Here is a 15,510-nt window from a genome sequence, read left to right as displayed (position 1 = left end):
AGTAATGGGGATATACTAACATGATGCGCTGGACACTACATTAATATGATGAGTACTGGTGATATACTAACATGACGCGCTGGACACTACATTAATATGATGAGTAATAGCCATATACTAACATGATATGCTGGACATTACGTTAATATGATGAGTAATGGTGATATACTAACATGACGCGCTGGACACTAGATTAATATAATGAGTAATGGTGATATACTAACGTGACGAGCTGGACAATACATTAATATGATGAGTACTGGGGATATACTAACATGACGCACTGGACACTACATTAATATGATGAATAATGTTGATATACTAACGTGACGAGCTGGACAATACATTAATATGATGAGTAATGTTGATATACTAACATGACGTGCTGGACAATACATTAATATGATGAGTAATGTTGATATACTAACATGACGCGCTGGACACTACAGTGATATGATGAGTAATGGTGATATACTAACGTGACGAGCTGGACATTATCATGCTTTTTCCTGTTCTTCAGCTTTTGTTTCCATAGCAGGAAGGCCTTCAGGGTTTGGTTGGCATCTTCCTGCACGTCACATTGGTTGGAAGAGGTCCACACCTCCAGGCCAATCAGAGCTACTTTGATGTTCATTGACATATAGAACTGTACGGTGACAAGAGTGGGAGAGGTTATATGCATGGACTGAACATTAAGTACGTGGATCCTATCATGTTGTGCGTCTCTGCCGTGCTGGCCCACTAACACCCCAATCACCCAGCCCGGAGGTGGCGTCATTGCTCTATAATATACCTCCGGGGATTACTGTATCAGAGAAGCCCCTGGCAGCTGCATGCTCTAATAGGTATTATGGAGGAGAGATATTAAACCTTCTAACAAGGTCTCAGAGCAACCTATCAGGTTCCAGCTCTCATTTACCTAGAAGATTCTGCAAAATGTCAGCTACAATCTGATTGGTTGCAATGGATCAGGCAGGTGGCGGATATAAACCCCATGTAGACCTGTAGACCTGTGTCATCTCCTGTATTGTTACTTACTGGCTGGATGACACTGGGGCGGAGGTAGAATTTGGTGTCGCCGCCCTAGTGGCACCTTGGTGCACTGCAGAGCTGGCATACTTTGTGTTTCTCCATGCATCCTATGACTGTAGCATGTCTGGGTAGTCACTGCGTAATGAGACTCACCTTGTCCACAAAGTTTGCTATCTCCATGATTCGGTGCTTGGCCTTCCCCAGATCCATGTTCTGCTTTGCAAACTGCCAGAGAAATGAGATTTATATCATCTACTGCACAATGATGAGTATTATAACAAGGATGGCTCCAGGGTAAGGCAATGGAGGCACCTGCTTTAGGTGGGAAGGTATAATGGGCCGCCGACACTTCCATGGTGAGAGAGAGGGGTGGTTACATGGTCCTTCTTCAGGAGGCCCCAATATAGTCACACCTGATTGTAACATCAGGAACTGACCACGTGTCTATGGCACCAGGGGCGGAAGATGGGGGCTGGAATCTGGGATTCCACATGCCAGTTACATGCTAGTTACAGAGGAACCACAGCTTAACTGGCTCTATGGCATGATTAGCATAATTATTGTATGTTACCAAGGTTTCCATGTTATATGTAATTACATTCATTTGCATATGATTATAATATGTGCTGGATATTTTACTGATTGTTACTCAGCAGCAGCCTGGACAGCAAGATGACTGCACCGCTCTCTCCCAATCCCCTACTGCAAAATAGACAGACGCCACGCTGGGCAGAGGAGACAGACAGGAGACAGGCGTGAGCTAATGACAGACAGAGTAGAGAGAGACAGGAGTGAGCTAATGAGAGAGGGAGAGAGAGACAAAAGAGAGAGAGAGACAGGAGACAGGAGCGAGTTAATGAGAGACGGAGAGAGAGACAGAGGAGAGAGAGACAGGAGACAGGAGCGAGCTAATGAGAGACGGAGAGAGAGACAGAGGAGAGACAGGAGCGAGCTAATGAGAGACGGAGAGAGAGAGACAGAGGAGAGACAGGAGTGAGCTAATGAGAGACGGAGAGAGAGAGACAGAGGAGAGACAGGAGTGAGCTAATGAGAGACGGAGAGAGAGAGACAGAGGAGAGAGAGACAGGAGCGAGCTAATGAGAGACGGAGAGAGAGAGACAGAGGAGAGAGAGACAGGAGCGAGCTAATGAGAGACGGAGAGAGACAGAGGAGAGAGAGACAGGAGCGAGCTAATGAGAGACGGAGAGAGAGAGACAGAGGAGAGACAGGAGCGAGCTAATGAGAGACGGAGAGAGAGAGACAGAGGAGAGAGAGACAGGAGCGAGCTAATGAGAGACGGAGAGAGAGAGACAGAGGAGAGACAGGAGTGAGCTAATGAGAGACGGAGAGAGAGAGACAGAGGAGAGACAGGAGTGAGCTAATGAGAGACGGAGAGAGACAGAGGAGAGGGAGACAGGAGCGAGCTAATGAGAGACAGAGAGAGACAGAGGAGAGACAGGAGCGAGCTAATGAGAGACGGAGAGAGAGAGACAGAGGAGAGGGAGACAGGAGCGAGCTAATGAGAGACGGAGAGACAGAGGAGAGACAGGAGCGAGCTAATGAGACGGAGAGAGAGAGACAGAGGAGAGACAGGAGCGAGCTAATGAGAGACGGAGAGAGAGAGACAGAGGAGAGGGAGACAGGAGCGAGCTAATGAGAGACGGAGAGAGAGAGACAGAGGAGAGACAGGAGTGAGCTAATGAGAGACGGAGAGAGAGAGACGGAGGAGAGAGACAGGAGCGAGCTAATGAGAGACGGAGAGAGAGAGAGACAGAGGAGAGACAGGAGTGAGCTAATGAGAGACGGAGAGAGAGAGACAGAGGAGAGAGAGACAGGAGCGAGCTAATGAGAGACGGAGAGAGAGAGACAGAGGAGAGGGAGACAGGAGCGAGCTAATGATAGACGGAGAGAGACAGAGGAGAGACAGGAGCGAGCTAATGAGAGACGGAGAGAGAGACAGAGGAGAGGGAGACAGGAGCGAGCTAATGAGAGACAGAGAGAGAGAGACAGAGGAGAGACAGGAGCGAGCTAATGAGAGACGGAGAGAGAGAGACAGAGGAGAGACAGGAGCGAGCTAATGAGAGACGGAGAGAGAGACAGAGGAGAGAGAGACAGGAGTGAGCTAATGAGAGACGGAGAGAGAGACAGAGGAGAGAGAGACAGGAGCGAGCTAATGAGAGACGGAGAGAGAGAGACAGAGGAGAGACAGGAGTGAGCTAATGAGAGACGGAGAGAGAGAGACAGAGGAGAGAGAGACAGGAGCGAGCTAATGAGAGACGGAGAGAGAGAGAGACAGAGGAGAGACAGGAGTGAGCTAATGAGAGACGGAGAGAGAGAGACAGAGGAGAGAGACAGGAGCAAGCTAATGAGAGACGGAGAGAGAGAGACAGAGGAGAGACAGGAGTGAGCTAATGAGAGACGGAGAGAGAGAGACAGAGGAGAGAGAGACAGGAGCGAGCTAATGAGAGACGGAGAGAGAGAGACAGAGCAGAGGGAGACAGGAGCGAGCTAATGAGAGACGGAGAGAGACAGAGGAGAGACAGGAGCGAGCTAATGAGAGACGGAGAGAGAGAGACAGAGGAGAGACAGGAGTGAGCTAATGAGAGACGGAGAGAGAGAGACAGAGGAGAGACAGGAGTGAGCTAATGAGAGACGGAGAGAGAGACAGAGGAGAGAGACAGGAGCAAGCTAATGAGAGACGGAGAGAGAGACAGAGGAGAGACAGGAGTGAGCTAATGAGAGACGGAGAGAGAGAGACAGAGGAAAGAGAGACAGGAGCGAGCTAATGAGAGACGGAGAGAGAGAGACAGAGGAGAGACAGGAGCGAGCTAATGAGAGACGGAGAGAGAGAGACAGAGGAGAGACAGGAGTGAGCTAATGAGAGACGGAGAGAGAGAGACAGAGGAGAGAGAGACAGGAGCGAGCTAATGAGAGACGGAGAGAGAGAGACAGAGGAGAGACAGGAGTGAGCTAATGAGAGACGGAGAGAGAGAGACAGAGGAGAGAGACAGGAGCAAGCTAATGAGAGACGGAGAGAGAGAGAGACAGAGGAGAGACAGGAGTGAGCTAATGAGAGACGGAGAGAGAGAGACAGAGGAAAGAGAGACAGGAGCGAGCTAATGAGAGACGGAGAGAGAGAGACAGAGGAGAGACAGGAGTGAGCTAATGAGAGACGGAGAGAGAGAGACAGAGGAGAGGGAGACAGGAGCGAGCTAATGAGAGACGGAGAGAGAGACACAGGAGAGACAGAAGTGAGCTAATGAGAGACGGAGAGAGAGACAGAGGAGAGACAGGAGCGAGCTAATGAGAGACTGAGAGAGAGAGAGACAGAGGAGAGACAGGAGTGAGCTAATGAGAGACGGAGAGAGAGACAGAGGAGAGAGAGACAGGAGTGAGCTAATGAGAGACGGAGAGAGAGACAGAGGAGAGAGAGACAGGAGTGAGCTAATGAGAGACGGAGAGAGAGACAGAGGAGAGAGAGACAGGAGTGAGCTAATGAGAGACGGAGAGAGAGACAGAGGAGAGGGAGACAGGAGCGAGCTAATGAGAGACGGAGAGAGAGACAGAGGAGAGAGAGACAGGAGTGAGCTAATGAGAGACGGAGAGAGAGAGACAGAGGAGAGACAGGAGCGAGCTAATGAGAGACGGAGAGAGAGAGACAGAGGAGAGACAGGAGCGAGCTAATGAGAGACGGAGAGAGAGACAGAGGAGAGAGAGACAGGAGTGAGCTAATGAGAGACGGAGAGAGAGACAGAGGAGAGAGAGACAGGAGTGAGCTAATGAGAGACGGAGAGAGAGACAGAGGAGAGAGAGACAGGAGTGAGCTAATGAGAGACGGAGAGAGAGACAGAGGAGAGAGAGACAGAGGAGAGAGAGACAGAGGAGAGAGAGAGACAGAGGAGAGAGAGACAGGAGCGAGCTAATGAGAGACGGAGAGAGAGAGACAGAGGAGAGAGAGACAGGAGCGAGCTAATGAGAGACGGAGAGAGAGAGACAGAGGAGAGAGAGACAGGAGCGAGCTAATGAGAGACGGAGAGAGAGACAGAGGAGAGACAGGAGTGAGCTAATGAGAGACGGAGAGAGACAGAGGAGAGGGAGACAGGAGCGAGCTAATGAGAGACGGAGAGAGAGACAGAGGAGAGACAGAAGTGAGCTAATGAGAGACGGAGAGAGAGACAGAGGAGAGACAAGAGCGAGCTAATGAGAGACTGAGAGAGAGAGAGACAGGAGTGAGCTAATGAGAGACGGAGAGAGAGAGACAGAGGAGAGGGAGACAGGAGTGAGCTAATGAGAGACGGAGAGAGAGAGACAGAGGAGAGACAGGAGTGAGCTAATGAGAGACGGAGAGAGAGACAGAGGAGAGACAGGAGCGAGCTAATGAGAGACGGCGAGAGAGAGACAGAGGAGAGACAGGAGTGAGCTAATGAGAGACGGAGAGAGAGACAGAGGAGAGAGAGACAGGAGTGAGCTAATGAGAGACGGAGAGAGAGAGACAGAGGAGAGACAGGAGTGAGCTAATGAGAGACGGAGAGAGAGAGACAGAGGAGAGAGACAGGAGCAAGCTAATGAGAGACGGAGAGAGAGAGAGACAGAGGAGAGACAGGAGTGAGCTAATGAGAGACGGAGAGAGAGAGACAGAGGAGAGAGAGACAGGAGCGAGCTAATGAGAGACGGAGAGAGAGAGACAGAGGAGAGGGAGACAGGAGCGAGCTAATGAGAGACGGAGAGAGACAGAGGAGAGACAGGAGCGAGCTAATGAGAGACGGAGAGAGAGACAGAGGAGAGGGAGACAGGAGCGAGCTAATGAGAGACAGAGAGAGAGAGACAGAGGAGAGACAGGAGCGAGCTAATGAGAGACAGAGAGAGAGAGAGAGACAGAGGAGAGACAGGAGCGAGCTAATGAGAGACGGAGAGAGAGAGACAGAGGAGAGACAGGAGCGAGCTAATGAGAGACGGAGAGAGAGACAGAGGAGAGAGAGACAGGAGTGAGCTAATGAGAGACGGAGAGAGAGACAGAGGAGAGAGAGACAGGAGCGAGCTAATGAGAGACGGAGAGAGAGAGACAGAGGAGAGACAGGAGCGAGCTAATGAGAGACGGAGAGAGAGAGACAGAGGAGAGAGAGACAGGAGCGAGCTAATGAGAGACGGAGAGAGAGAGAGACAGAGGAGAGACAGGAGCGAGCTAATGAGAGACGGAGAGAGAGAGACAGAGGAGAGAGACAGGAGCAAGCTAATGAGAGACGGAGAGAGAGAGAGACAGAGGAGAGACAGGAGTGAGCTAATGAGAGACGGAGAGAGAGAGACAGAGGAGAGAGAGACAGGAGCGAGCTAATGAGAGACGGAGAGAGAGAGACAGAGCAGAGGGAGACAGGAGCGAGCTAATGAGAGACGGAGAGAGACAGAGGAGAGACAGGAGCGAGCTAATGAGAGACGGAGAGAGAGAGGCAGAGGAGAGACAGGAGTGAGCTAATGAGAGACGGAGAGAGAGAGACAGAGGAGAGAGAGACAGGAGCGAGCTAATGAGAGACGGAGAGAGAGAGACAGAGGAGAGACAGGAGTGAGCTAATGAGAGACGGAGAGAGAGAGACAGAGGAGAGAGACAGGAGCAAGCTAATGAGAGACGGAGAGAGAGAGAGACAGAGGAGAGACAGGAGTGAGCTAATGAGAGACGGAGAGAGAGAGACAGAGGAAAGAGAGACAGGAGCGAGCTAATGAGAGACGGAGAGAGAGAGACAGAGGAGAGACAGGAGTGAGCTAATGAGAGACGGAGAGAGAGAGACAGAGGAGAGAGAGACAGGAGCGAGCTAATGAGAGACGGAGAGAGAGAGACAGAGGAGAGACAGGAGTGAGCTAATGAGAGACGGAGAGAGAGAGACAGAGGAGAGAGACAGGAGCAAGCTAATGAGAGACGGAGAGAGAGACAGAGGAGAGACAGGAGTGAGCTAATGAGAGACGGAGAGAGAGAGACAGAGGAAAGAGAGACAGGAGCGAGCTAATGAGAGACGGAGAGAGAGAGACAGAGGAGAGACAGGAGCGAGCTAATGAGAGACTGAGAGAGAGATAGACAGAGGAGAGACAGGAGTGAGCTAATGAGAGACGGAGAGAGAGACAGAGGAGAGAGAGACAGGAGTGAGCTAATGAGAGACGGAGAGAGAGACAGAGGAGAGAGAGACAGGAGTGAGCTAATGAGAGACGGAGAGAGAGACAGAGGAGAGAGAGACAGAGGAGAGAGAGACAGGAGTGAGCTAATGAGAGACGGAGAGAGAGACAGAGGAGAGGGAGACAGGAGCGAGCTAATGAGAGACGGAGAGAGAGACAGAGGAGAGAGAGACAGGAGTGAGCTAATGAGAGACGGAGAGAGAGAGACAGAGGAGAGACAGGAGCGAGCTAATGAGAGACGGAGAGAGAGAGACAGAGGAGAGACAGGAGCGAGCTAATGAGAGATGGAGAGAGAGACAGAGGAGAGAGAGACAGGAGTGAGCTAATGAGAGACGGAGAGAGAGACAGAGGAGAGAGAGACAGGAGTGAGCTAATGAGAGACGGAGAGAGAGACAGAGGAGAGAGAGACAGGAGTGAGCTAATGAGAGACGGAGAGAGAGACAGAGGAGAGAGAGACAGGAGTGAGCTAATGAGAGACGGAGAGAGAGACAGAGGAGAGAGAGACAGAGGAGAGAGAGACAGAGGAGAGAGAGACAGAGGAGAGAGAGAGACAGAGGAGAGAGAGACAGGAGCGAGCTAATGAGAGACGGAGAGAGAGAGACAGAGGAGAGAGAGACAGGAGCGAGCTAATGAGAGACGGAGAGAGAGAGACAGAGGAGAGAGAGACAGGAGCGAGCTAATGAGAGACGGAGAGAGAGACAGAGGAGAGACAGGAGTGAGCTAATGAGAGACGGAGAGAGAGAGACAGAGGAGAGGGAGACAGGAGCGAGCTAATGAGAGACGGAGAGAGAGACAGAGGAGAGACAGAAGTGAGCTAATGAGAGACGGAGAGAGAGACAGAGGAGAGACAGGAGTGAGCTAATGAGAGACGGAGAGAGAGAGACAGAGGAGAGGGAGACAGGAGTGAGCTAATGAGAGACGGAGAGAGAGAGACAGAGGAGAGACAGGAGTGAGCTAATGAGAGATGGAGAGAGAGAGACAGAGGAGAGACAGGAGTGAGCTAATGAGAGACGGAGAGAGAGACAGAGGAGAGAGAGACAGGAGTGAGCTAATGAGAGACGGAGAGAGAGACAGAGGAGAGAGAGACAGGAGTGAGCTAATGAGAGACGGAGAGAGAGACAGAGGAGAGAGAGACAGGAGTGAGCTAATGAGAGACGGAGAGAGAGACAGAGGAGAGAGAGACAGGAGCGAGCTAATGAGAGACGGAGAGAGAGAGACAGAGGAGAGGGAGACAGGAGCGAGCTAATGAGAGACGGAGAGAGACAGAGGAGAGACAGGAGCGAGCTAATGAGAGACGGAGAGAGAGACAGAGGAGAGGGAGACAGGAGCGAGCTAATGAGAGACAGAGAGAGACAGAGGAGAGACAGGAACGAGCTAATGAGAGACGGAGAGAGAGACAGAGGAGAGAGAGACAGGAGCGAGCTAATGAGAGACGGAGAGAGAGAGACAGAGGAGAGAGAGACAGGAGCGAGCTAATGAGAGACAGAGAGAGACAGAGGAGAGACAGGAGTGAGCTAATGAGAGACGGAGAGAGAGAGACAGAGGAGAGAGAGACAGGAGCGAGCTAATGAGAGACGGAGAGAGAGACAGAGGAGAGAGAGAAAGGAGACAGGAGCGAGCTAATGAGAGACGGAGAGAGAGACAGAGGAGAGACAGGAGCGAGCTAATGAGAGACGGAGAGAGAGACAGAGGAGAGACAGGAGCGAGCTAATGAGAGACGGAGAGAGAGAGACAGAGGAGAGACAGGAGTGAGCTAATGAGAGACGGAGAGAGAGACAGAGGAGAGAGAGACAGGAGTGAGCTAATGAGAGACGGAGAGAGAGACAGAGGAGAGAGAGAGACAGGAGTGAGCTAATGAGAGACGGAGAGAGAGACAGAGGAGAGAGAGAGACAGGAGTGAGCTAATGAGAGACGGAGAGAGAGACAGAGGAGAGAGAGACAGGAGTGAGCTAATGAGAGACGGAGAGAGAGACAGAGGAGAGAGAGACAGGAGTGAGCTAATGAGACGGAGAGAGAGACAGAGGAGAGAGAGACAGGAGTGAGCTAATGAGAGACGGAGAGAGAGACAGAGGAGAGGGAGACAGGAGTGAGCTAATGAGAGACGGAGAGAGAGACAGAGGAGAGGGAGACAGGAGCGAGCTAATGACAGAGGAGAGAGAGAGACAGAGGAGAGAGAGAGACAGAGGAGAGAGAGAGACAGAGGAGAGAGAGAGACAGAGGAGAGAGAGAGACAGAGGAGAGAGAGAGACAGAGGAGAGAGAGAGACAGAGGAGAGAGAGACAGGAGCGAGCTGATGACAGAGGGAGAGAGAGACAGAGGAGAAAGGGACAGGAGACAGGAGTGAGCTAAGGAGAGACAGAGGAGAGAGAGAGAGAGACTGAGAGGGAAGGGGGGGGGGGGAGACACAGGCAGGCTGGGACAGAGACAGACAGAGAGAGAGGAGATAAGGGGAGAGAGATAAAGGAGACAGGAGGGGAGAGAGTGACTGAGAGGGGTGAGAGAGAGACAGGAGCGAGCTAATGAGAGACGGAGAGAGAGAGACAGAGGAGAGACAGGAGCGAGCTAATGAGAGACGGAGAGAGAGACAGAGGAGAGAGAGACAGAAGTGAGCTAATGAGAGACGGAGAGAGAGACAGAGGAGAGACAGGAGTGAGCTAATGAGAGACGGAGAGAGAGAGACAGAGGAGAGGGAGACAGGAGTGAGCTAATGAGAGACGGAGAGAGAGAGACAGAGGAGAGACAGGAGTGAGCTAATGAGAGATGGAGAGAGAGAGACAGAGGAGAGACAGGAGTGAGCTAATGAGAGACGGAGAGAGAGACAGAGGAGAGAGAGACAGGAGTGAGCTAATGAGAGACGGAGAGAGAGACAGAGGAGAGAGAGACAGGAGTGAGCTAATGAGAGACGGAGAGAGAGACAGAGGAGAGAGAGACAGGAGTGAGCTAATGAGAGACGGAGAGAGAGACAGAGGAGAGAGAGACAGGAGCGAGCTAATGAGAGACGGAGAGAGAGAGACAGAGGAGAGGGAGACAGGAGCGAGCTAATGAGAGACGGAGAGAGACAGAGGAGAGACAGGAGCGAGCTAATGAGAGACGGAGAGAGAGACAGAGGAGAGGGAGACAGGAGCGAGCTAATGAGAGACAGAGAGAGACAGAGGAGAGACAGGAACGAGCTAATGAGAGACGGAGAGAGAGACAGAGGAGAGAGAGACAGGAGCGAGCTAATGAGAGACGGAGAGAGAGAGACAGAGGAGAGAGAGACAGGAGCGAGCTAATGAGAGACAGAGAGAGACAGAGGAGAGACAGGAGTGAGCTAATGAGAGACGGAGAGAGAGAGACAGAGGAGAGAGAGACAGGAGCGAGCTAATGAGAGACGGAGAGAGAGACAGAGGAGAGAGAGAAAGGAGACAGGAGCGAGCTAATGAGAGACGGAGAGAGAGACAGAGGAGAGACAGGAGCGAGCTAATGAGAGACGGAGAGAGAGACAGAGGAGAGACAGGAGCGAGCTAATGAGAGACGGAGAGAGAGAGACAGAGGAGAGACAGGAGTGAGCTAATGAGAGACGGAGAGAGAGACAGAGGAGAGAGAGACAGGAGTGAGCTAATGAGAGACGGAGAGAGAGACAGAGGAGAGAGAGAGACAGGAGTGAGCTAATGAGAGACGGAGAGAGAGACAGAGGAGAGAGAGAGACAGGAGTGAGCTAATGAGAGACGGAGAGAGAGACAGAGGAGAGAGAGACAGGAGTGAGCTAATGAGAGACGGAGAGAGAGACAGAGGAGAGAGAGACAGGAGTGAGCTAATGAGACGGAGAGAGAGACAGAGGAGAGAGAGACAGGAGTGAGCTAATGAGAGACGGAGAGAGAGACAGAGGAGAGACAGGAGCGAGCTAATGAGAGACGGAGAGAGAGAGACAGAGGAGAGACAGGAGTGAGCTAATGAGAGACGGAGAGAGAGACAGAGGAGAGAGAGACAGGAGTGAGCTAATGAGAGACGGAGAGAGAGACAGAGGAGAGAGAGAGACAGGAGTGAGCTAATGAGAGACGGAGAGAGAGACAGAGGAGAGAGAGAGACAGGAGTGAGCTAATGAGAGACGGAGAGAGAGACAGAGGAGAGAGAGACAGGAGTGAGCTAATGAGAGACGGAGAGAGAGACAGAGGAGAGAGAGACAGGAGTGAGCTAATGAGACGGAGAGAGAGACAGAGGAGAGAGAGACAGGAGTGAGCTAATGAGAGACGGAGAGAGAGACAGAGGAGAGGGAGACAGGAGTGAGCTAATGAGAGACGGAGAGAGAGACAGAGGAGAGGGAGACAGGAGCGAGCTAATGACAGAGGAGAGAGAGAGACAGAGGAGAGAGAGAGACAGAGGAGAGAGAGAGACAGAGGAGAGAGAGAGACAGAGGAGAGAGAGAGACAGAGGAGAGAGAGAGACAGAGGAGAGAGAGAGACAGAGGAGAGAGAGAGACAGAGGAGAGAGAGACAGGAGCGAGCTGATGACAGAGGGAGAGAGAGACAGAGGAGAAAGGGACAGGAGACAGGAGTGAGCTAAGGAGAGACAGAGGAGAGAGAGAGAGAGACTGAGAGGGAAGGGGGGGGGGGGAGACACAGGCAGGCTGGGACAGAGACAGACAGAGAGAGAGGAGATAAGGGGAGAGAGATAAAGGAGACAGGAGGGGAGAGAGTGACTGAGAGGGGTGAGAGAGAGAGAGAGGGAGAGAGAGGAGAGAGACTTAATAGTAGGAAAAAACAGTGCGAGTTCAAAGTGAATACGACTCGCAGGACCGAACTCACACCTAAGTGAGTTCCCCAGAAAGAGAGACAGACAGAGAGCGACAGAGACAGCGGAGGGGGAGAGAGAGACAGAGAGAGACAGAGGAGGGGGAGAGAGAAATAGATGAGAGAGACAGGAGATGAGTGAGTTAGGGGATGAGAGACAGAGAGACAGAGGAGGGGGAGAGAGACAGAGGAGGGGGAGAGAGACAGAGGAGGGGGAGAGAGACAGAGGAGGGGGAGAGAGACAGGAGATGAGTGAGTTAGGGGATGAGAGAGAGAGAGACAGAGGAGGGGGAGAGAGACAGAGGAGGGGGAGAGAGACAGGAGATGAGTGAGTTAGGGGATGAGAGAGAGAGAGAGAGACAGAGGAGGGGGAGAGAGAGAGGAGGGGGAGAGAAATAGATTAGAGAGACAGGAGATGATTGAGTTAGGGGATGAGAGAGACAGAGCGAGAGAGAGAGACAGAGGAGGGGGAGAGAGAGACAGGGGGGGGAGAGAAATAGATTAGAGAGACAGGAGATGAGTGAGTTAGGGTATATGAGAGAGAGAGAGAGAGAGAGAGAGCGAGAGAGAGACAAAGGAGGGGGAGAAAGAGACGGGGGAGAAATAGATTAGAGGGACAGGAGATGATTGAGTTAGGGGATGAAAGAGACAGAGAGAGAGAGAGAGGAGGGGGGAGGGAGAGAAATAGATTAGAGAGACAAGAGATGATTGAGTTAGGGGATATGAGAGAGAGAGAGAGAGAGAGAGAGGAGGGGGAGAAAGAGACAGGGGGGAGAGAAATAGATTAGAGAGACAGGAGATGAGTGAGTTAGGGGATATGAGAGAGAGAGAGCGAGAGAGAGACAGAGGAGGGGGAGAAAGAGACAGGGGGGGAGAAATAGATTAGAGAGACAGGAGATGAGTGAGTTAGGGGATGAGAGAGACAGAGGAGGGGGGGGGAATAGATTAGAGAGACAGGAGATGAGTGAGTTAGGGGATGAGAGAGACGGGGGGGGGGAGAAATAGATTAGAGAGACAGGAGATGAGTGAGTTAGGGGATGAGAGAGACAGAGGAGGGGGGAGAGAAATAGATTAGAGAGACAGGAGGTGAGTGAGTTAGGGGATGAGAGAGACATGAAGCGAGAGGTAGAGTGACAGACAGAAGTGAGAGACAGGGTGGGATTTCTGAGGATAAATGATGTTATTATAACATATCTTATATATTTACCACACAGCGCACTCACCAACTTCCAATCAGCTACAATATACAGCTCCATGAACTTCTGCGCCCCCCAAACGTTTCTCTTCATCTGCGGGAGATGGACAATGAGTACAGTCAATGTGGGTGAGGCGCCAATGGCCAGCGGTATATGCTCTGTGTACCTGGCCACATTATATATATATATATAATCTTTTTTTTTTTTTTTTTTTTTTCCTTGTGCGGATCCTCTGTAAAACCAATAATCAGGCTAAAGGAAAGCTCTACTGCTATAGATAGGGGGTGTATATATAGGTATTTGCTCTATAACGGCAACGGCGCTAGGATTATATTCTATTGAAGAAGCAAATTCATTTTTTAAAGTTATTTCCCGTCACTAATTAAATTAAGTGCATATGTAGTACTGCAAAATCCATGTTGTTATCAGCATCACCCGATAGCGCCAACAGGGAAATCATAAATAAAATGCTTTATTCAATGAAAAGCGTAATCAATATTGTTTTTTTTTTGTTTGTAATGACACATTACAGCAATAAGTGATTTTTATTTTTTTTGCCCCCATAAAAATAATCCTTATCGTCATAATTTTATAAACAGGGCCATAGTACCGCAGAACTGTTCTTACATAGGGACACAATATTACACAAAGTGACCACTAGAGGGCAGTCATATCCCCTAGTACAGTGATTCCCAAACTCTACTGAATTACGGAACCCTAAAGTATCAGCATTATTTTTATGGCAACCTTAAGGGCCCCATACACTACAGCGACATGTCGGACCCTCGTGTCGCATATGATTTCCCTTGGCAGGTTCGCATAAGATACTTTTGCATACGATGTATCTTATGCGATTCCAGCCATCCCTGCGGGATCCGACATATCACGAATGCAGCACTAAAGACCCAGGGGCTCCGATCCGATGCTCACGGAACCGCGCATCGGATCGGATGTAAAACACATCCGATTTGCCACTTTTCATCCGATTTATCGGCCCGAAAGGTCGATATCGGATGGAATCGGGCATTATCGTTGTAGTGTATGGGGCCCTTTAGAATTAAAATTTTTTATGGATACATTTTGAAAAAAATATGAAATAAAGTTAATTGTGCATGTTTTATGATCGGCAGCCACTAGCACTGGTTTTGCCTGTCACTTTGGCCCAAAATAATTTGATTTGGTCCTGGACCACCAACCCGAGACACCCCTGCAAGAACCTCGCTGCACCCCAGGCTGCCTAGGCACACAGCTTGGGAACTAATGCCCTAGTAGTACATAGGTTTTCAAACTCAGCCCTCAGCACCCCAAACAGTTCATGTTTTCCGGGTCTCCTCGCAGATAGGGAAATGTATCAAGCCTTGGAGAGAGATAAAGTAGCGTGAGATAAAGTACCATCCAATCAGCCTCTAACTTCTATGTTACAGGCTATGTTTGACAAATGACAGTTACTGTAGGAGTGGATTGGTTGGTACTTTATCTCTCTCCAAGGTTTGATACATCTCCCCCACCCAATCAATTAATACACCTGTGCACCTGTTGGGTGACCTGGAAAATGTGAGCTATCCGGGGCCCTCAGGGCCGAGTTTGAGAACCACTGCCCTAGTAAGAATGGGTCCAGGTTGAATATAACATTAGGCATAAAAGAATATTGCGGGCTCGTGGTGGATAGGCTCACAGTGGCCTCCAATACACACATTCTCCGATAATATCAAAATACTCGTGACACAACCAAGCTCCATCACACTGGCTGGAGATCCACCAGATACTATATAACGTTACGTGCCAGCCTTACCCTGTGGTGCCCGGGCTGGGAGATAAAGTCACTGAGGTGAGAGGTGCCAGTCTGCAGGTGCCCATCATGACCACAGCTCCCTCCTTTAATGGGCAGGTGTTCTGTGCGGTACAGCATATGGGTTCTGTGGCCTGGCGCTGCCAGAGGGTGGAGGTAGAAGCTGTTGTTGGCATTGAGGACAATGAGGCCGCTGGAAAGAGTAACAGAGAGAGGATAAGCCACACCTAGCGTTGAAGTGATATATCGCCATCATAGTCAGTCACTGTGTCGGGAATCTATGACTGGATGTCACTGATGTTTTGCAGACAACTGGTTGATTTCAGCTCCCATGTGAAGGACTGGGGGCAACATATGAGGGACCGGGTGTAATGCGTAAGGGACTGGGGGCAACATGTGAGGGAATGGGTCTAATGTATGAGAGAATATGGACAACACTTGAGGGGGTGGGGGTATCACATGAGAGACCAGAGGCAACACAAGGGTCCAAAAGAGTAACTTCTCCACTTCATCTATCTCCAACATTTGATGCATCTCCTCCATAGACTCTGAGAACACAATCATA

The 15,510-nt window shown here is 50.7% G+C and overlaps 1 protein-coding gene across 1 annotated transcript in view; it reads right to left on the bottom strand.

The window, feature by feature from the left end:
• LOC134931268 (disintegrin and metalloproteinase domain-containing protein 33-like) overlaps positions 1-15,510 on the bottom strand; it is a 126,333-nt gene that overhangs the window by 31,110 nt on the left and 79,713 nt on the right. The window contains exons 6-9 of the mRNA XM_063925399.1: positions 14,949-15,138; positions 13,184-13,249; positions 1,186-1,257; positions 480-646 (exon numbers count right to left, since the gene is read on the bottom strand). Of these exons, the coding sequence (XP_063781469.1) occupies positions 480-646; positions 1,186-1,257; positions 13,184-13,249; positions 14,949-15,138 (495 nt within the window). The remainder of the gene's footprint in view (positions 1-479; positions 647-1,185; positions 1,258-13,183; positions 13,250-14,948; positions 15,139-15,510) is intronic.

This window comes from Pseudophryne corroboree, chromosome 1 (assembly GCF_028390025.1).
Source record: "Pseudophryne corroboree isolate aPseCor3 chromosome 1, aPseCor3.hap2, whole genome shotgun sequence".
Lineage (NCBI taxonomy): Eukaryota > Metazoa > Chordata > Amphibia > Anura > Myobatrachidae > Pseudophryne > Pseudophryne corroboree.
Note: the sequence above shows the minus strand (reverse complement) of the source record. Positions and strands in the feature narration are given on the sequence as shown.